Source organism: Accipiter gentilis, chromosome 3 (genome assembly GCF_929443795.1).
Source record: "Accipiter gentilis chromosome 3, bAccGen1.1, whole genome shotgun sequence".
Lineage (NCBI taxonomy): Eukaryota > Metazoa > Chordata > Aves > Accipitriformes > Accipitridae > Astur > Astur gentilis.
Genome location: NC_064882.1, coordinates 42,550,833 through 42,573,121, shown reverse-complemented (window position 1 = coordinate 42,573,121; position 22,289 = coordinate 42,550,833). Strand labels below are relative to the sequence as shown.

General features: G+C 41.2%; 1 protein-coding gene across 1 annotated transcript; it reads left to right on the top strand.

Annotated features, from left to right (window-relative positions):
* The first annotated feature begins 342 nt into the window (after positions 1-342).
* Positions 343-20,769, top strand: KRCC1 (lysine rich coiled-coil 1). Its single transcript, XM_049797257.1, has 7 exons — positions 343-406; positions 12,091-12,197; positions 13,878-13,985; positions 14,074-14,248; positions 14,997-15,245; positions 16,844-16,943; positions 19,989-20,769. The coding sequence occupies exons 1-7, from the start codon at positions 343-345 to the stop codon at positions 20,767-20,769; spliced, it is 1,584 nt and encodes a 527-aa protein (XP_049653214.1).
* The last annotated feature ends 1,520 nt before the right edge of the window (positions 20,770-22,289 follow it).

The window sequence follows — 22,289 nt, the reverse complement described above, 5'->3', positions numbered from 1 at the left end:
GTCGTGAGGCAGTCACTAATAGTTAGTTACTAGTCAGTTACTAGTAGTCCCTGGTCAGTTCGGAGGGCTGTAGGCCCCTGAGGGGGAGGCCGGGCCGGGCGCAGGGCGGCCAGGGGGTTAATGGTGGTGCCCCCCGGGGCCACTAAAGTGGACCCGAGGGGGCGGCCAGGGTGGAGGGGTGAAGCCGGCGGGAAGAGCTCGTCAGGCGGCAGCCGGAGCCTGTCACGCTGCCCCAGCCCTCAAGGCCCCGCCGAGGCGGCCCGGCCCGCCCCCGCCCCGGCGCCGTGTCCTTAAGGGCGGTGTCGGCGGCTGCGGCTCCCTGCTGTGGGCAGCGCCGTGGTCATGGCGGCGGAGCGGGGCGGGGAGGCCGCCCAGCCGCCTTTGCTCGACGCTGCCCGCTGCCGAGGTGAGTGGGGCCCGGCCCGGCCGGGCCGGGCCGTGAGGGGGGAGGCGGTGACAGGGGCCTGTCGGAGCGTGGTGAGAGGCACGGGGGTGCCGTTCCCTCGGTGAAATAAAGTGTGTTCTCGTCGTGCTGGTGTGGAAAAATAACAGGCGTTTGATGCCGACGGCAGAAATTAATGAGGCAGCGAGAGTCTCGGCTGCGTTTTGCATGTGGAAAGAGAGGGTAGGGTATCAGCAGTAGGTCCGAACTCTTTGATAGGCAGCTTGTAAAAGGTGGCCTTATATTTAATTCTTCAGTGCAAACAGGTCTGGCTCTGGCCTCATAAACTAATCTCGTGTTTACGGGATAGTAAGATGACAAACACGTTGCTTTTATGCACCAGACCTGTGACATAGAGCCCCGAAACTGAATCTTAAGATTGTGGTGGAGAAGGGATGGGAACTTTCCATGCCCTCTCCTTCCCAGGTAGTCTCTCCTGAGAGACATCATCTTGCTGAAATCTAGCAAATAGCACCCAAAAAAACCCCTTGAGCTTCCAGGAATACCAAACCATCCAAAGTGGGTATTAAAAACTCGCATGTCGAAAGGCTTTGGTCCATGGTTTATTATAAGCATTGGCTATTCAGTTCTATAATGAAAATAAAGTTTTTTAAAAAAAAGCCACACACTTAACAATGCATTAACATGGAGGTTTTTTTGAAGATGTGAAACATCCATTAACAGCAGATTTCCCCATTGTCAGTTAAATTTAGTAGCGCTCTTGAACAGAAATAACTGGTGGAATTAATCACTGTTTAAAAAGCTGACAGCTATTTTAAGCAGTTGGCTTTCTGGAGGAAAAAAAGCAACACAAGTATGTATGCTCTTCAAAAGAATATACTTGGAGAAAGTTAAGAATGCAGTCTTGCTATGTTGAGGTTTAAATTCCATTTTTCACACGTTTTTCTTGAACTGAATTATCATGTTCCTGAATGCCTAAATGTGTTTTGCTGCATTAGCAACAAAGCCTTTAACAAGTACTTTGACCTCCTGGGAATTTCAAGGGATTTTAAGGGTCTAAAGGTTGTGGTTCTTAAATTCTCAGTGTTTAGCGGTAGTTCAAACGCTTATTTTTAGTGCACAGCTGGTACAGGTTTTGTTGCGAGCCAGACACACCAAGGACTGCTGGTTATGCTTGTCAGTTCATACCTGTGCCAAACAGAGCTGTGGCATGGGATATTATGGGCAATTTCTGGTTTGATAAAGTGTTGAGGAGGGAGGGTATCCTTTTCTTAAATACAAAATGAGCAGTAACTTTTGGCTTTGGAAACTTTCTGCCGCAACAGGTCTTGCTAATATATTCACACACACACCCCTTGGGGTTTTTTGTTTGTTTTAGCCTAAGAGGTTTCTTTTTCTTTTGACTCAGTGGCAACAAGATAAAAACCCTTGGTACCCTTGTAAGAGTGTAGTTAATCACTAGTTACAACCATGCGTCCTTTTTCAAGACTTAGTATAGGGCTCACACATGTTACAAATTACTAATTTTCCTGTCTCCCTCCTTTTGTATTCTACATGTCTTCTTCACTTACTGGAGGGGAAAAAAAGTGTTGGGTAGCTATTCACTGGTTATGTTTCTCACCCAGAGTTCTACAAGCCCACCTTAAATAGCACTGAGAGTAGGCTGAGAAATACTATTGCACAAACTACTATCATACAATTGTATGGGAGCATTTATATGTCAGAAGAGAGCCAGGCAGAAAGGTAGGTAACTTATCTTAACCTGCCTCGGAGAGTTTACAAAGTAGGGATTGTGAGGTGTATTTCTTGTGTGCTCTAAGACCCAAGGAGGGTTAAACCACAACAGAGTGGAAAGGGAAAAAGGTCTGTTATTCCTTAGAATAACTTAATGCCTGGCAAGGAAATGTAACAGCTTATCCTGCAGTGTTTAAGAAGTCGAATGCATTAAATTCTTCTTCAGAAGGAACCAACCACCCAGCATAGACTTAATTAGCCTTCTGTTGCACCCTGTTTGTATTTTGACAGTGTGCTTCAAGAAGGAAAGTACAGCTGGATCAAACTATGCTCACAGAAATTAAAAAAAAAAAAATAATCAAAGACTTCTTTTCTGAAATCCTGTGCAACTTAGTGCAGTACAAATTACCTGACACTTAAAAAAATTAATTGCAACTTTTTTACTGGTAAAAGTGGAAGAGCTGATTTCAGTCTGCTTCAGCTGTGGCAGGCTGGCCAAGCTCTGCTGGGTGTGATAGGATGCAGGGAGCAGAGGTTAGTGTGTTGTTCAGCAGAGACAGATAAGTGGAAACGAGGACTTGGACCAACAGCGAGAAAAATGAAGAGAATCAAGGAACTGCGTTGCAAGAAGCGGACACTTGAATTTTATTAGTAGTGATTGATATGTCATACTTGAGTCTTAATGCTTTAAAATATTTTTTTGTGTCCTGGCTGAGTTCAGAGCATTGAGAGTAGACAAAGTGTCTTGTTGCTTGCTCACCCTGGGCAAAAGAGAAAGTATTGTGTTTCACATCAATTGCAAGCTTCTTCTGTTGTGTGTCGGGGCAGATCACAGATCCATCTGGCCATCAAGGCTTTTAGCACTGTTTTGCTTTAGTTTGGGCAATGCTAGGCTTAAACCCCTGTTTTAGTAGTGTAGTTGTACACTTCAAAGGCCTCGTGTGTACAAGCTTAGCCATGTGTCTTAGTGAAATCTGTGATAATATGTAGTATTCAAAGATGCATATAAATGGTTCTAAGTTAACTTGTTATAGTAGTCTGTGGGGAAAAAAATCTCACAGTTTGAGTGATGAAACTAGTTTATGGAAACATGCACTGCCAGCATTAACAGCATTCTCTTCCAAACAAGAGAGTCCAGTTTGGCATTTCATTTTTTTACAATCACCTGAGCTTTGAAAACAAAATAACACAAAAAAATAATTCAAAAGGATATTTAGGGACTAAACTTGCTGAGAAAATGAAAATTTAGTGCTACTACAGTATTGTTTCCTTGGAGAAACATCTTTCACCTAACTGTGGAAATCAAGATCTGCCTAGTTCAGCCTCCCTTCCTCGTATAGGAATACAGGGCTGTAATACTGCGGTTCAGTGTATTTGATAAGGGTTTTAAAGTTTGTTATCTTTGCCTGCCCTTTCTAAGTTGGATATCTGTGGATATCTGGGTTTATGTCTAAGATTGCTTTCTGACTCCCACTGTACAGTGACTGTGCTTGCCTCCTGTTCCTCAACCAAAAGTGACTGGATTTCAGTGATGGTGTTTGCCTGCAATTTCAGACAGCTGATACTCTAAGCATTCAAGCTTCTGTTCATCTTTCATCCTGTTACAGAGTAGGAATACGATTGCCTGATTACAAGCAGTAGAGTTGCGCATCATGTAAAGTTACAGCCAGTCAGCTGAGGTAACTGACTGTGTGCAGGCTCCTGCCTTTCTTGCTTGCAGAGTAAAGTAAATTAATGTAGTGCACGTGATGTAAATTAACCTGTTTTACTTTGCAACTAGGACAGGCTTCAGCATGCACAGACAGTTACTGTGAGGCTGACAGGTGGTAGCCTGGTAAGATGTGCTAACCCCATCGCTTTGTGAATGTGCCTTTGGAGACAGCCATGTGAAAGGGCTCGTAAAATGAGAAAGTATGTGGGTCAATATTTGCTCTTGAGGACTTGCAGTTGTTGAACTTAATTCATGTATATCCATCTATTTCTCATTAAAATGCTATGTTTGCTGTTGGCATTTGAGGGAAGAATTTGGCTATGTCATTTTGTGGGTTTAGTACCTTGAACTTGAAACTTTATGCCTTTGCCTTAAGGGATTTGTCTAGCCTAGACTTTTTCTTTACTACATTATCCTGCTTTCTGTCTTCTCTACCCTCAAGAATTGGGAAGAAGAATTAATAATAGACTAAAGCTGGGAGCATTTCCTTTTTAATCAAGTGGTAGAAAATCCTGGGCTGAACAGGCTTTTTTAAATTACCTGGTTTCTGATATTTTAATTAATGTTAGTATTTTTCCTACCACCTTTATGCTGCCCTGAGGGAAGACTTTTTTCCCTGCCTTTCCTACATGGCATGCCACAAAGATTCCTCTTCAATTAGCCTAGCAAAAGTAAGAAAACAGATAGCAAAGGTTTAAAGTTGAAAAGACATCCTTGAACTTCCCTCAGGTAGTAAAATATGCAAGTACAATAATGTTAAAATGTCCCTAAGCCTTCTCACATCAGTGTTTCAGTGCCTTTATTGAATTGCTGTGCTATTGAAGAAGATTTAAAAAAAAAAATAAGAAATGCTGGGTGTGCTTCTAAGACAGTAACTGAGAATTGAGAAACAGTAAGCAAATCATTATCTTTACATTCAGACAGCAAGAGTCTCATTTATTATTATTAGGCAATTCATTTCGTTCCAGATTTCCACAATTCACCTCTGTTACTTTTATTTTTTAAAAATATCTATTTCAATTGCTTTAGTTTTCTTGTTAAGAGAGCCTGCAGTTCCCATTGCCTTCCAAGTGCCCATATTTCAGTGTTTGAACATTACAACAATCAAGTTGATCTTGTTTTAAGAATGTGTTCCTCGTTGCCTCTTGATTGCTCCTCACTGTCTATTGATTTAGGCTAGGGTTTATTCTCTACATTAAATAAATAATTGTATAAAACACATCTCTGGAGAAGTATTTTTATAAATGCGAAATGAATGAGCAAGAATGTAAGTAGATTGGGTATCACCTGGATGTGTAGGTGATACTTGATGTTCTCTGTCCTCACCAGTGTTATTCACTATTAGGTCAGAGCGCTTTTAATTTCACTTCATATGACGTATTTAGTTTCTGTGTCTTCTGAATGCTCTCAGAAGATACAAGTCAGAAAATTACACCAATAAAAAGTATGCTGGGTTTTAAGCATACATTTATTGTTATGATTTTCTGCTTTAATAACAGATTTTTCTCTTTACTCAGACATATTTTTATAAGTCACATTGGAGATAAGAATGAGAAGTCATTTTATGAAAGTGAAAGTGTTTAGGAAATTTTCTTGCACCAGTCTTTGTAAAGTTTGAGTGGGTTTTGGTAACTAATAAATCTTCAGTGATTTGTGGCTTGTCTTAATGATGGAGGACTTGTAAGAGTGAGACCAACTCATTAAAACATTAGATATGAATCAAATTACTAGCTTACATCTCAATCTCAATCTTAAAAGGTGGCATCATAAAAAATAAAATTGAGGCAGAACTCCAAGTGCGACTTAAACAGAACATTGACTTAGAGGAAACAGTAATGCAGCAGATACACTGACTGTATTTCTTCAAAGAGGGGTAGAAGGCGTGAGCATTTTGCCCTGTGGCTTGCTTCTACAGTCTTTGCAAACATCTGAAAATGTACTAATTTTCTTTTCATGTGGAACTATATTACTTTTTTTAATTAGTGGCTATGAATTAAGACTACACAACTTTTTGTCCGTTCTGTATTAGGTGTATGTTTGCCATCTGGAATGTGAAGATCATAACTCATCCCAGGCTGGGTTGACCTGTCTTGACCCTGTGTGCTCATGGCTGTACCTGTCTACAGCTGTAGCTCACCAGGGTCAAAGTTTGGTGTACTCTGATCCCTGTGCAGTTGAGCTGGTATTCCTTTGGTGTTACTTTGACCAGGACCTGATGGGACTTGCAGTCTCTTGAGGCCACAGCACTATTAGAAAGAGGAACAATTCCATCTCTTATGCAAATGTGGAGAAGCCACCACAGTGAGACATTATAGCAGAGGTGTGTTTTATAGGCAGTAGCTCACTGAGTGCCTTTCAAAAGGTAACTTGTAAAATGCAGCTTAGGTGGGATGGAGGAATTGTGTCCTTCTCTGATACTTACTACTTATCTCAGACTTAAATAACAAGATGTTGGCATGTGGAGTCACTTAAAAAAAGCACTTGGTTTGAAACACTTGTTTTCTAAGAAAACCAATTAATTTAAACCAAGACTGTTCATACCCTAACTGAAAATAGCAATTTAAAGTGACGCTGTGGCAAGAACAAACCCGTAAGACCTACTAGGAAGCACATGAGAAAGTACTGCCATTGGGTTATTAGTAAATAGGAGGTGTGGGCTGGATTAAGGACTCCAGTCTAAATAGTCCAGAGATTTGTCTTTTCCTCTGAAGCGTGGACTGTTGACAAATGTAAATTTTGGGGGGAGGAATAGCCCAAAAATAAGGCAAAAGCTACACTGAAAGTTAGTGGTTGGCTTCATCATGCAGCATGAACATTTATATCTTTTATTTTAAAAAATTAATCTCATGTCCTATATTTCTAAAACATTTTAATCCATATCCTTTCATTAAGGAACAGTCCCCTTGTGACAAACAGTAGTTGTGGTGGACCATTTTTTAATGACAAAAAGCTGGTCCAAACAGTTGCTCTGGATTCATGATACTAGTAGTTCTATGTAAACATTTTGGAGGCATAAAAATGACAAGGTCAGTACGGCTGTTCTGCAATGCTACTGCTTTTGATTGATTCTCTGAAAAGTTTCTGATGGTGTGGTTGCAAACTGTGAGGTAAGCTGTTTTTTTAAAAAGTTTTTCTGAGTTGCCAGGAAAGATATCTTGTGAATCTGAAAGCTGAAGACCTCAAGTTCAACTTAATATTTATAGAACTGGCTGCACACAGGCAGTGGTGGCATAGATCTCCCCATGCTCTGTCATTTTTGTGTGTTGCAAATGGACTTGAGGCATAGTTAAAAGGAGAAAGGGCAGACTTGTTCCTGACCCTTCTCTGGAAGTGAGCAGGGATATGTCATTTAGCAAAGAGGGCTGTTGATGTACGTGGATGCCATTGAGAAGGAGCCTGCAGTTGCCCAGACCGAACTGAAGACCATTTACAACTCACTGCCTGGCTGGGATTTAAGTGAGACAGATCAGTTTGTTTCTGAACTTGTCTCTATGCAGTTTGTCAGAAGACCATGTAGAAATACATTATCGAAGGCATATATCTTTGCCTAAAAATCCACTAACTATAGAGAAAATAAAATAAAAAGGCTATGTTTATATGTATGGGTTTTCATGTGATTTGAGACCGAAATTATCAGGTCAGGGTTTTTAAAAGTGGCTACCTGGCATTTTTAGAAGTGCTAGGTAGCTCTGCTTCTGACCAACTTTGGTAGCAGCTCTGCTGTATCCTTTTTGTGGATCAGGAAAAGGAAAGCAGGTAAGGTTATGCTGTGCTTGGCTATATCATGCTGACAAAGCTGGAGCTGAACTCCCATGCTGTTTGCTAATGTAACAGCAGGTGAATGCCAAGAGCTGCATTAAAGCAGGTTACATTACCACGTTCATGGTGCTGGTCTGCATTCCCCAGCCAAGTTATTGTTTAGGAACCCTGCCTGTTTCATGTGATATGTGTTACTAGTCATGTTGTGACCATGGAGAAAAACTAAGCAAAGCATATCTTTAAGGTTCCGAAATCAAGGCAAATGTTGTGAACTCTGTGCCTTTATTTTTGTAGATATTTCTCTTGGGGGTAACCCAATTCTTGGGCTTAACAACACTACAAGTGTTAGACTGATGTAGGAGACTTCACTGAGATAATTGTAGCTTTGCATTCAATCACTGCTGACTCATCTGTAGTAGCAAAACCTTATTTTGAGAAAAGATTGAGCCAAAATAGAGGGACAACAGTGTGAAGAGGTGGAAAATGGAAAGACTTAATGAGAAATACAAATGACAATGCTGTGAAAAAAGAACTAAGATGTGATAAATATACAAAGAAGAAAGAATCTTAAGTCCTGTCAGCCCTTTTACAATATTGAAGAATGAAAATGGCTCTTGTAACAATGGAAAGCAATATTTAAAACTGTCCCTACAATATATTTTAGTGCAATTTATCAGTTACTGCAAAATGCTGTTGAGGACAAGGACACAACAGGGTTCAGGATGGCTCCAAGAGGCACAATAGGAGTTACTTGGACAACCAGACTTCTGCTCCCTATAATCCAATTTTTTCATTGCAGTGACCAGCCAAGAAAAAAGATGAACAAAACCACATTTTTAATTTCACATTATGTTTTTAATTTTTCACGTTACAATGTTTTTAGGGTCTTTTTTGTAGTATGCACTTGGTTGGTTTTTGTCTGCCAAGACAGCTGTGCAGTTTGCTGCTAAGTCAAGGAAAATATGCATAGAATACTGTCCTTAGCTAATATAAAGAAGTCTGTCTTTGAAATAAAGATATGTTTTCCAGTGAGAAGTTATGCCAATTGAAGCAGAGTAAATACTGCCCATGATAGTAGCATTTCATAGGCTTGTGCCATTGCAATTTGCCTTTTGTTGTTTTTTTAAATAGAGAATATTGTTCCATTTATCTTTCTCTAGGTAGCTGTTTTTACAGTTCAGTACACTTGAGCAAACGGGTGTAATTTTGCTCTGTAAGTGGCTTTTTCTGCTGCAAACATTGGCAATTCATGCGTTTCAAGTGCAAGATGGGCTTCCATGTAATGCCCAGAACTAAGTCATTGGATTTTCTTGTGTGGATCAACTCAAGTTATTGTGTCCTTCTTTCACTCCTCTGCTTGAAGGGGCTAAGCTATGTGAATCAGTAACTGTAGAATATTGAACGTTTCTGGATGACTCGTACTACAGAATACAAAAGCTCTAAAAGACTAATCACCTGGCCATTGTACCTCATGAAAATAAAGTTTTTATTAGAAAATGAATTCTTATATTGAGGACTGATGGTAAACCATGTCAGACAGCGGCATTTTGATACCCAGTCATTGTTGCAGTCTCAGCCAAAAGCCTCGTCAGAGCCAGTTTTATGAAGATCTGTATGTTAAACAATCCAGGAGTGCTGCTTTGGGAAAATGAAGCGGGCTTAGCCACGCACGCAGTTTGAGAAGGATCTCTGCATCTGCTATTCCTCGGGTTTTGTCAGTGCCCATACAGCTCCTGATAGATTTTTCAGCTGGTTGCATGTGTTAATATTGGCTTATCAAAGCAGTTTGGCATTCCTTGTTTTAGGCTTCTACTGGAGCCACAAGCAAGTGTCTGTTTCCTGGGGTGATACTGGCTCAGTTAAAGTATGCGTCATACAGCTTGTCCTGGAATTCATGCTGTGTTTTTAAAGGCGCTTTTCACTTGTGTGAAGGTGGCAGCCATGTGTTGTCCAGGGCGCACGCTGGGGACTGGGTAGAGTTTAGATCCTTCCTTAATCATTTGTGAACCGACCATCCCACAGCTTAGCACCATTATTTAGAGTTACAGGACACAATACACAGTATGTAAATCTGTTTTTTCCATGTTCCCTTGGACTTTGCTTTCCTTTGGCAAGGGGCCAAGAGAGCAATCTTTAGAAATAATGGTAAAGGGTGACTGCCTTTATGGATTTCTAGATGCCTTTTGGCACTGAGCCTTGATACCACAGGGAGTGATGCTTTCCTTGCCCACAATCTCTCTAGGCTGTGTGCAAAGCATGGAAAGCCAGCTGCTCCACTTGTTACTTCCAGGATGGACCCCTGGGTAAACTTAGAGGGTTTAAGCTCAGTTAAGACATCACAATACTTTCCCCAATATTTTCCCTTTAACCTCAGCTTCATTTGAAGAGCATGGTTTAGTTGACCTGTCTTTTTATGTGGCTTCCTTTATTTTTGCTTTAAACTTGTTTAACTTTGACTTATTTTTAAGAGTAGGGCATGCCAAAAAGTGAAATCCTAGCTTAATTGGAATTAGTGTGACACACTGGGTATGAAAAAGAAACAGGTAGTCTTAGAGTTTCTCACCACAGAAGAAGTTTTTGTGGTATAGCACCATGGGTAAACTTGCTCCCTGAAAGCATGTCCTGTACTAGAGAATTGTTTCAGGCAATATGAGTTAAACTGGTTTCCCTAATGAATGAAAGTGTATTAAGGGGAGAAAGAACAGGGGTGGTGATGTAGCTTTATCTTTGTGAGGCTTTTGCTAGCACAGCTATGCTCTTCTGAAGGGTGTGTTTACTTCTCTTAATTGACATGATGTTGGTACTACTTTTAAGTACTTATAGACAGAAGCAGCCTCACGTTCACAAGCCCTGGTTCCTCACAGGGGACTTCAACCACCCTGATACCTGTTGGAGGGACAACACAGCAGGGCGTAAGCAATCCGGGAGGTTCCTGGAATGCATTGATGATAAATTCCATCTCCAAGTGACAGAGGAGCCAACAAGGAGAGGTGCTGTGCAGGACCTTGTTCTCACCAACAGGGAGAGGCTGGTGGGGAATGTGAAGCTCAGTGGCAGCCTTGGCTGCAGTGACCATGAAATGGTGGAGTTCAAGATCCTTAGGGCAGAAAGGAGGGTGCACAGCAAGCTTGCTACCCTGGACTTCAGGAGAGCAGACTTTAACCTCTTCAGGGATCTGCTTGGTAGAGTACCATGGGATACAGCCCTGGAGGTGAGAGCAGCCCAAGAAAGTTGGGTAATAGGGATCACCTCCTCCAAGCTCAGGAGCGATGCATCCCAACAAAGAGGAAGTCAGGCAAAACCACCAGGAGATCTGCATGGATGGACAAGGAGCTCCTGGACAAACTCAACACCAAAAAGAAAGCCTACAGGGGGTGGAAGCAAGGACAGGTAGCCTGGGAAGAATACAGAGAAATTGTCTGAGCAGCCAGGGATGAGGTTAGGAAAGCTAAAGCCCTGACAGAATTAAATCTGGCCAGGGGTGTCAAGGTCAACAAGAAAAGCTTAGATATATGTGCACTTCCTTGTACTGATAGGACAAGGGGTAATGGCTTTAAACTGAAAGAGGGGACCTTTGGATTACATGTAAGGAAGAAGTTCTTCACTGTGAGGGTGGTGAGACACTGCAACAGGTTGCCCAGAGACACTGTGGATGCCCCATCCCTGGCAGTGTTCAAGGCCAGGTTGGATGGGGCTTGGAGCAACCTGGTCTAGTGGAAGGTGTCCCTGCTCATGGCAAGGGGGGCTGGAACTACATGATCTTTTACATCCCTTCCAACCCCAACCATTCTGTGATTCTATGATTAGAGTATGTCCCCCCAGATCAAATAGGCCTGCGTGTACAATTATTCACTATTAGCTTCAAGTCTGGGCCAATGTTGGTTAAAATAAAGTGTATACAGGCCATGAATTAACTGGGAAAAGGGAAAAGAAAATGAAAACAAGCCATTGGAGCATTTTTCCCCATATAACTAAGTCAGTTCAAGTGTTATAGGGGACACAGGTACAACCTTCCTAAGCATCTGAGACCTGGCCTTTCTCATGTACTGAGCTACTCCCAGTCTTTCTTCAAACCTCTTCTTTAAGGTATATTACCATATTTAATTAACTGTGTGATCAAGTCCTAAAATCCTTCTAAAATGCTTCTTTTTAGGCTATGAGTCAAATATTTCTGACATTGTGGCCTATTTGATATGGACTGAAAGCCCAGTGAGGCGTCTCTGTTTTTAAAAGTCTAGGTACTCTTACAGTAACAGTTTATAAGTCCATGAGAGCAGTTCTTCTCAAAGGAGGAAGGTTTAGGTGGCTTTACAGCGTTGCTTTGAAGCCATAGTGGGGCATGGTGTGATTCAGTGGGCAAATGTTGGTTCCTTCATCTTGTGCTGCATGTGAATGTTCAAGTGGTTGATGTTTTGTGTAAGCAAAGACATGCAAATATATCATAACTACTGGCTGATTTTTGTCTTTTGCTCTTTCCATTTAGATGACACTTTAGATGAGGCAACAAGGAAAGACCTTTTCACTGACACTTTCTGTAAGGTTTGCAGGGCAGTGCTGCAGTTTGAATCTCAGAGGGCATCACACTATAAGGTAGGCTGGAAAGGAGAATTTCTCCTAGCAAGCACTGGGGCTTTAGCTTATTTGTTTGGGCTTTCTACATAGTGTTATAAAAGACTTTTTATAGTTTGTTTCTCAAGGCTTATTCTAGGCTTAGACATTAACAAGGCTTGAATGTTGTGAAAGTTGTGGGTTCAGTAATAGTGAAGGGCAATCACCTGCCTATTGCAGTATGATTTTAGAAGGAACTGAGCAGGTTCAGGCCATGCTGTATATGGGATTGAAGCAGATCTGTACCATGTGAGCCGGAATGTATGTATGGCATGGGGCAGTGCTAGCTATAGAGGATCAACGTCATGCCTCCTGATGCTTCACTTGGTGATACACACATGCTGCTCTGTGCACCAATGTCTGCTTGAGGCAGGTTGTATGAATCGTGCCGAGGGCATTTCTTGGAACAACTGTGTGCCTTGGGATATTGCTGTAGACGTGGGCAAGTGTGCTTTATTTTGCAACTTGATCTCAAGCGTGTGCAAGTTTGCAGGTACAAGTGTTTCTGTCTTTTTCTTCTTGTAAAAGTTAACAGTGTAATTTGCTGTCAGAAGTCTTTCTTGCTATTCATGCTATTAAGACTCTGGTCTTGCAAGATGTTGTATTTACTTACTTCAATTTAACTTAAGCAGCAGTTGTGCTGTCAGAACTTCATAGAGTTCAGACCCTCAGTTTGATGTTGTGCTTCTTGCATGCAAATCCAGTTGAGGATAATAGATACAGTTGTAAAGCTACCTGACTTCACCATTACAAAGCAAACTGATGGAAATAACTGACTTTTTTTTTTTTTTTTTTTTTTTCCCCCTGAGTTGTATTATCTAGCCAGGTATGATAGGACCCCTTTCTCTTTAGTAATATTGTTATAATATCCTGCACTGCTCCTCAGAATCCTTAAAAGACATCTGAAAAGCATCAGATCAGAGAAGGCAAGTTACTACTTTTGCTTTGTATGTTACCACTGTATAGGGTGGCGTGTGGGTAAGTGAGTTACAAGCGCAAGAGTTTGAAGGTTATAGGTTGAGAGAGCATCTAAGAGTTAAAAATTAATTCTCTCTGAGGGAAGTATATGTTAACACCTAATTTTAGTTACCTGGACTGTTGTATCCTCAGTAGAAAGGTGTAGAAATCTCCATAGACTGACTCCAAGCTGGAGATACTTTAACTCAGCTTCCAGGGAAACCTGTTTCTCTCCACTGACTGTATGGGGAGACTAGACTTCTTATTTAGGAAGGTAAGTTGAGTAATGCTGCCTGTCATTCTTCTGTGCTGGGACACAGGACAGCCTTGATGTCAAGCCCCCAGGCTTAGTGGTAAAGGAGTACAGCAGACTTGCTCTGTGGCAGGGCTACTTTCCTTTCCTTACCTATTTTAGTGTCCCTGTTTGTAAGGGGGACATGTCAGGATTTTTGATTCTCCAAAGAGTTGAGAGTAGATGACTGAGGGCTGCTTGAGGCAAAATGTTATGAGTAATGCTAAGTACTATATTATTGATTAAAGTATAGTATTGTTACGTGAGCTCATGTTGGTTTGCTTATGGCACTTCTTTATACAAATACAATTTGGCAAGTGTTGAAAGCAGTTTTCGATGAAGTCCCAGTCACTGGATGTATCACTACTTGGATCCTTGTTACTGAAACAGAAATAATTCTAGTCTCTTCCCAGGGCAAAAAACATGCTCAGAAAGTTCGTCTTTACATCCAAATGCGTGGCAAAAAAGATGAAAGGCAGGAGGATGGCAAACAGAAGAAAACAGATTGTACCAACTTTCAGGTGGCTGTTCCTCTTCATTGCTAAATAAATGTTGCCTTGTATACTTCAGTGAGTGCTTGTAACTGAGGTTGCCCTTGTCTGGTTTCAGATGGATGGGAGTGGAGTAGTGGACAGAAACAAATACTGCAATCTCTGCAACATGTTTTTTACTTCCCCAGTTGTTGCTTTGTCTCACTACTTGGGAAAGATCCACGCTAAAAAGCTGAAGCAATTATCAGTAGACCAAGCCCACATGCCAGCACAGAGCATGCAGCCTGTTTCTGGTAAGAACTAGTTTGCTTTGTGTGTTTTCCTGTCACTCTCTGAAACAAATATAGAGAAGTATCTTCTTACACTTGCCATGTCTCTATGCCTTTCCATTCTGCCGAAGTTGTGGAGCTGTCTTGTGGTAACTCCTTAGGCGAATAAACAAAGATACTACTCTGTGCAACTCTGAAGCCATGGAACCTTGCTTTCAAATTCCCTGTCTTTCATTGACTGAAACTAAAGGCAAATATTTCTGATTTTTTATTAAAGGTGTTTATTGTTGTTCTGAGAATTCACTGCAGTTCCAATGAGATGTTCCTCTGATAAATTAATATGCTAAGAAATTAAAAAAGAATTAGTCCATGAGCAACACTTAACTGGTGTTAGTCCAGTACAAGTTGCTGAACTGTATTTAAAGATGGAGCATAGCGTATGCACTTTGAATCACCTTCTGCAGGGTACATCTCTCTTCTTGGACTGTATAAGGACCTTAGAGTGACCAGCCATCAAACACAGCTGATGTTTAGATATCTAATGATGGGGTTTCTGAATATTCCAGGGTTGTGTTCCTTACTAGTCTGTACATTCATATCCTTGCAAGGGCTAAGATATTTTATAGGCTCTTGCAAGTAGTTCAGCACCCAGCAGACTGTTCTCCTTTCCATCTCTGTAGTTCTGCAGTCACCTGTTTTGCTCCATGGAATTGTTTTAGCCTTTCCTTTGCTGTGCTGTCAGCAGATTTATCCTCTATTTCCATGTCTCCAGCTTTACAGAAGCCATCGGCTGAGAAGCCCTTGCTGCCTTCAAACGCTGAAGAGTCTTCATCATCCTCCAACACAAGTTTGAAGTTAAATGATCCAGACAAGTACTGCAAGCTCTGCTGTGCTCCCTTCAATAATCCACTTGTGGCCCAGCAGCATTATGTTGGTAAGAAACACAGAAGAAATGAAGCACGGAAAAAGATACTGGAGGAGCTAGGAGACAAAGCTGTCCCTGCAGAATCTAGCACCAATGGTAAGCAGAACATGAGCAAGCATTGCAAGCTCTGAGTATAGCTTTAGTGCTCAGTTCTGATTTGTTCAAGGAACTTCTCTGATGTGTGTGAGCAAATTATAGTCTTCTCCTGTGTTACAGAACAAGTTCATTTCTTCCTTTCTGTTTGGTCTATGAACTGCTAAAGTTCTGTCTCTGACAGCTGTAAATTGGAAAGTATTTCTTATTGACTTGGAGACCCAAATCCAGTCCTCACCGAGTTCTGCAGTCAAATTCAAAGGATCATAGAAAATAGCCTAGTCCCTTAAATCCAAGGCCAGCATCAGTTGTATCTGTGTCATTCTTAAGATGTTCATCCACCTTGTTCATAAAAACCATCTGTGCTGGAAACTCTACAACCTCCATAAGGAACATCTCACAGGACTTCTTGATCTTTACCTTCTCAATCTTAAAACCTTCTACGTTGAACTCAGCTCTCTCACACCACGATGTATTTCTTCACTGTGCACAGAACAAGAAGCAGACACAAGAATTGAATCATTTGTTTCCTTTTTGTCGCTTTCTTTAAATAATTGAAAACTGGTGTCATGTCTTCCCTTAATCCTTTATTCATGAAACTGGTTGTCTTAATTATTTCGATCTTTCCACATAAGGAAATCTGTTTCCTAAACAGTCATTGTTCTCTAGCCTCCCATCAGGACTGTCTTCAGCTCAAGCACTGTGTCCAAAGCCAAGGCCCTATTGCTGTGCAACTTCCATTAATTTTGAGGGGGCATCATCTGGTCCTGTGCAACAGAACTACCAATCCTTTCTTTAGTAAGGAATTCAAAATCCTACCTGATAGTCAAAAGTCATTGTTAGTATAAAACAGCTCTCATTAAGTCATGCCATAATTTGAACAAAATAATTTTGTTGCAAATTTTGAAGCAAAGCAATAGTCTGTTGGAATTAATGCTGTATTTTGCTAATGGATTAAGCTCTTGGGTTTGCATGGGGAAAAAGGGTACTCACTGGTTTCAGTATACTTGGGTCTGTGGATGCCACAGCTTGTGGGAGAGGAAAAAATGACAACCTAGAAAACAAAAGCCTTTTTCTCATCTGACCTTACCTTATATTTGCCTGAGGCTCCATGTACCGTATTCATGATGTACTATATTGACAATTCCCTCAGCATCTTTGCAGGGTTGAACCAACACTGCATGAACACTTGAGTGGGTAATGTTTAAACTGATCTTACTTTAATTAAATCTGGACTGACTGGATTGGTATCTGTTGGTGCTTGCATTGGGTCGGGTATTTACAATAGTATTTAATTTTTCAGTACAGTTCATTCTCATCAGCACTTGACAACAGTTTACTGGAATTATCTTGGATCACATCAGTCATCAGAAATACTCTTTGTTAATGTTAAGCCATGGTTACACCGCAACTGTACACCTCACCAGCTCCCTTCATAAATATTATTCTAGTGTAAAATTGCAGCAGAGACTTTATATCTGCCTATAAACATTGTTTATGGGAACAGTGTATTAGGACTCTTGCATCGGATGGGATCATGATGTGCTTTCAGTTTTGCTTTTGTTTGTAGTCTCTCTAACCTACAGGTTCCTTCTTTTCAGCAGTTGGGGTTGGTTATTACATGTGCCCCATATGTAACATCACACTTACATCTATAGAGACGTACCAATCCCATGTGCAAGGGAATAAGCACCGGATTAAGTAAGTCAACAAATCTTTCATTACTATTCCTCTGTATTTTGTACTTTCAAACTTTTTCATTAGCCCTGTTGTCTGCTGTTAAGTGACTTGGAATAGTTTTGGGTTTTTTGGTTTTGTTTGGGTTGGGGGCTTTTTTGTTGTTGTTTGGTTTAGTGGTTTAAAGGGGCACTGTCGATTTAAACATCATACTTTTGACTGAAATTCAGTCTCGCTGTTCCCTCAGTTGCAGCTTCAATGATAACCCACAGAGTAAAGGTTCTGAAACCTGTACAGTTTTCCCACTTATTTTGCTGTTTGGGGATAGCAACACCTGTTTTGGTACCGCATCTTCAGTGCTCAGTCTAGAAGGAAGTGGTCTGAACTTAAAGATTCCTACTGATAGGGCAAAGAAGACCTTAATGCCAAAAAGTGCCAAGTCTCTATCAATTGTGTTGCTTTCAGAATTCATCAACATTGATGTTACATTTGGCATAAGATGATTTATGGAATAGTTGATGGCTCTTATACTTTTCCTTTTACCCAGAAGATGGCTTGTAGACTGTATTAATTACAGAATGGATATAGTGGTGATTTAAAATGTACTTTTCAGAGATTGCTGTGCAAGTAGGCTAAGTATCAAAATTGCTTACATGTTAAGCATTTTGATAAGATGTATTCTAAGTGAAGGTGCAATAATAATATAACCACAAGAGACTGACGTAGAACTGATAGACAATCATAGAATCATAGAATGGTTGGAGTTGGAAGGGACGTAAAAGATCATATAGTTCCAACCCCCCTGCCATGGGCAGGGACACCTTCCACTAGACCAGGTTGTTCCAAGCCCCATCCAACCTGGCCTTGAACACTTCCAGGGATGGGGCATCCACAGTGTCTCTGGGCAACCTGTTGCAGTGTCTCACCACCCTCACAGTGAAGAACTTCTTCCTTACATCTAATCCAAAGGTCCCCTCTTTCAGTTTAAAGCCATTACCCCTTGTCCTATCAGTACATGCCCTTGTAAAACGTCCCTCTCCACCTTTCTTGTAGGCCTCTTTCAGGTACTGGAAGGCCACAATAAGGTCTCCCTGGAGTCTTCTCTTCTCCAGGCTGAACAGCCACAACTCTCTCAGCCTGTCTTCATAGGAGAAGTGCTCCAGCCCTCTGATCATCTTTGTGGGCCCACCTCTCAAGCCTGCCCAGGTGCCTCAGCATGGCATCCCTTCCCTCCAGCATGTTGACTGCCCCACACAGCTTGGTGTCATTGGGAAACTTGCTGAGGGTGCACTCAATCCCACTGTCCATGTGACTGACAAAGATGTTAAACATCACTGGTCCCAATACCAACCCCTGAGGAACACCACTCGTCACCAGTCTCTACCTGGACATTGAGCTGTTGACTGCAACTCTTTGAGTGCGACCGTCTGCCCAATTCCTTACCCACTGAGTGGTCCATCCATCAAATCCATGTGTCTCTAATTTAGAGACAAGGATGTCGTGCAGGACAGTGTCAAAAGCTTTGCACAAGTCCAGGTAGCTGATGTCCATTGCTCTTCCCTTATCCACCAACGCTGCCACCCTGTCATAGAAGGCCACCAAATTTGTCAGGCACAATTTGGCCTTAGTGAAGCCATGTTGGCTGTCACCAGTCACCTCCTTATTTTCCATGTGCCTTAGCACAGTTTCCAGGAGGATCCCCTCCATGATCTTGCCAGGCACAGAGGCCAGGCTGACTGGCCTGTAGTTACCCAGGTCTTCCTTATTTACCTTTTCAAAAATGGGGGTTACGTTTCCCCTTTTCCAGTCAGTGGGAACGTCACCAGACTGCCGTGGCTTCTCAAATGTGGTGGATAGTGGCTTAGCCACTTCATCGGCCAGTTCGCTCAGGACCCTCAGACACACCTCATCAGGTCCCATGGACTTGTGCCCCATCAGGTTCCTCAGATGGTCTCAAACCTGATCTGCAGCGGGTAGTTCTTCATTCTCCCAGTCCCTGCCTTTGCCTTCTGCTACTTGGGTGGTGTGGCTGGAGCACTTGCTGGTGATGACTGAGGCAAAAACTCATTGAGTACCTCAGCCTTCTCCATGGCCCAGGTAACCAGGTCTCCTGTTTCCTTCTAGAGAGGGCCCACATTTTCCCTAGTCTTCCTTTTGTCACTGATACACGTATATAGAAGCTTTTCTTGTCCTTGACGCCCCTGGCCAGATTTAATTCTGTCAGGGCTTTAGCTTTCCTAACTTCATCTCTGGCTGCTTGGATTTTAAGTGTTTATTTAGTCAACAGAATTAGTCCCCCAAAACAGGAGTGTAGGAAGCTGCTACAGGCCTATCTATAGTTTAACAAAATGAATGTATAAAAAGCTGGTGAATTAAGGCAGAACAGGATAGATTTAAGGGATGGGTCTTCAGAGCTGCTCTTCCCATAGGGGGCTATCTTTTTCATCTAACCACTTTATCTTCCAGCCTGAGGAAAGGGAGAGTAGAATATAAACTGATAGGTAGTTTTGCCTTGGGAGCACTTTTATCTTGTTTGGGCTCTAGCAATCCAGGTTGGTTGTTTCTGTTCTGTTTTGTTTCTGCTGTGGAGTTACACGGTTTGCCTGAAATTACTGTACTGCATCTGTTCAATAGAATGAATCTCATAAAAAAATCAGTTACTTTATTACTTGACGGTCAGTATATAATGTAATTACATCTTATCTGCATCTAATTGGAAGCCAGTTCAAACGAGAGAATCTTAAATTTTCTTTTTAAAAAGTAGTTTTAAAAATGTACGCAGTCATTTTAAAAGCATCTCATTCTTGCAGCACCCTAAGTCACAAGAAACTCATTTGATCTTCATGAAGTTATTCTGGATTTTCAGTTTTCAGAGTAGGATATGTTCCTTGTAACTTCAGCTTTACAGATATGATAGTGCATAACAAGGTCCACGTAGTTACACAGAACAACACAGTTGGAATATGTTCTTTTTCTAACCGTGAAAATACAACCTTTTTTTAACTCCACAGATGCCAAGCAAATTTGTCAGTATTAATAACTAAGACTTTTTCTCTCCAATTTATGCAGAGAAACAGTGCTTGTCAATCTCATGAAGAAATCAAAGAAAACGTATGACTCCTTTCAAGATGAATTAATGGATTACAGTAAAGTTCAGAAAGCTAGAGGCGTAGAGCAAAGAAGGTATTTAGGAAAAGCAGAAGAGGAAGAGTTTCAAGATAAAAACATTGAAGGAGGAACTGATCTTGGTAAGGTTATATCTTCAAACTTTCAGTGTGAACAAGGCCAGCATTCCAGCCAGTCACCTACAAATACTGGGGAAAATAGATCACCAAGCTGGCCATCAGCTTGTGAACATGCACTAGAAAAGACACCTAATTGTCACTGTAACAAGGGATGCTGTAAAGAAGAGCAAGCATCTGAGGTAGCCACCATTAGAGAGAGGAGCTTCAGCCTATTGGTTGCAGAATCTAAAGACTGCTATAAACTTAGGCTTGCTGAAACTTCTACCAGCTCCTACAGAAAAGAACAGAAATTTCAGATAAAACATTTTGAGGAGGAAAAATTTATCAGTGACAAGCTGAAGTTTGAGAAAGAAGCCACAAAACAGAAAAGAAAGAAAAATAGTGAAGGTGCAGATTTTGGAAAAGAAAATGAGAAGCAGAAGAGAATTAAATTTGAGGTAGACTTGGTAAATGAGAAGAAATCAATACCTTATAAAAACAAAAGACTTAAAGAAAACTCTGCTGAGAAAGAGAGCAAAAAGCACAAAAAGGGTAAAAAGAAGCCACAGACAGATAACAAAAAAGAAGAGGAGCTACTTTGGGATGAATCTGTCTTGGGATGTTGATAAAGATTTTGCTTAGCTTTAAGAAGTTGATTCTGTTTGTAGACTCACTTAACCATTTTGTACTATAATATGACTTTTTTTAAGCAAAGTTTTTGTTCCAATCTGGAATCAAGAAGAAGCCTGTTTTCTTAAGTTTTTGGGCAGTAGGTAGGCATCAGTTCTTAACCATCTTACACATACAGCAGCCATTGCAGTGATGGGAGTTTTAAAGTTTGTAATCACTTCTGGAATATAACACAAATAAGGGTCAGTAGCTTACAGAATACTGTTTGAATTTCACCAAAATGCATAGCTTCTTTCTAATACTAATGGTGCCTATTATTGAGGTTTCTATTATTCTTCTAGGAAAGGACATAAACTCTTAAGATAAATAAGGGCCCTTTAGTGTTCGCGGCCACATCTGTAACCATTTCTCTGACAGATTTAAAAAGAAAATGTGAAAGGCTTTTGATTCCAAATCTTATTTGCTATTGGAGGTTTTTTGGTTTTTTCTGTTTTTGGTTTTTTGTCACCCAGTTCTGAGTGGAAAATGACTCTATTAAACATTGTAACCGGTTGTCAGATATATGTTGTCTAGTAGATTTTTTCTCATTGTAATCCTGATTTTTAGTTTAGTTTAGGAAACACAGAAAAGGTGCAATATGCAAAATTAATTGCTAACATGAGGCTACGTTCTGTCAAAGTAAGGTACAGAAGGAATGTTAGAATGAAGCTAGATTTGTGATCCAGAAAATACCCTGAAAAATCAGTGACAGCTTGGTATTTCTATTTTAAATGTTGTGTCACCAGACATTCATTTACAATATGGATTTATATTATTTTGGCATGAGCACTGATGTCCTATATATGTGCAATTAATTGAGAAACTCAGACGATGGGGTTCAAGCTCTTGTGTTGCTCCTGGGACTCTCAGATGAGACCTTCAGTAAGCCATGGACACGGGAAGTGCATCAGTCTCTACAGGGCCTGGGGCAGGCAGCCTGCCCGAGAGAAAGAGGGGAATTGCATTGTCTGCCTCCTGCACTGTGCAGAGCTGGGGTTGTGTGGAGGATTTGAAGCTTGTGTGATGTTTTACTGAAAGCTGCTGGACTTAGTAAATACAGCTAAATTCTAAAAAGTGGTCATTTAAAAAGCAATTTCATAAGATACCATTTAGTATCTCTCTTATTGCCTTCAGGCTGCAAGAAAGCTTTTTCTGAGCCTTGACGTGGGATCTGAAAGCCATCACGCTGTTGGTTTACACCACTCAGACTGCGCTTTTCACTGGGTTAGTCTGTTTGTAGAGCCACCTGTGCTGAGCTGCTGCTCTCAGTAAATCTACCCAACTGAAACTTTCTGTTGTGGGTTGTTGTGGTGTGGGATAGAGTAGAGACCAGGGCCTTCAAGCCTTGAATTCTGTCTGATTTGTCTTAGTTTTAGTTTTGCGAGTATAAGTAGTAGGTTGGAAAGCCCTGAAAATAATGTAGTCTGCTCTATTTTTTTAAGGATTGGTGTTTTGTGGTTGACTGCAATCTTGGATT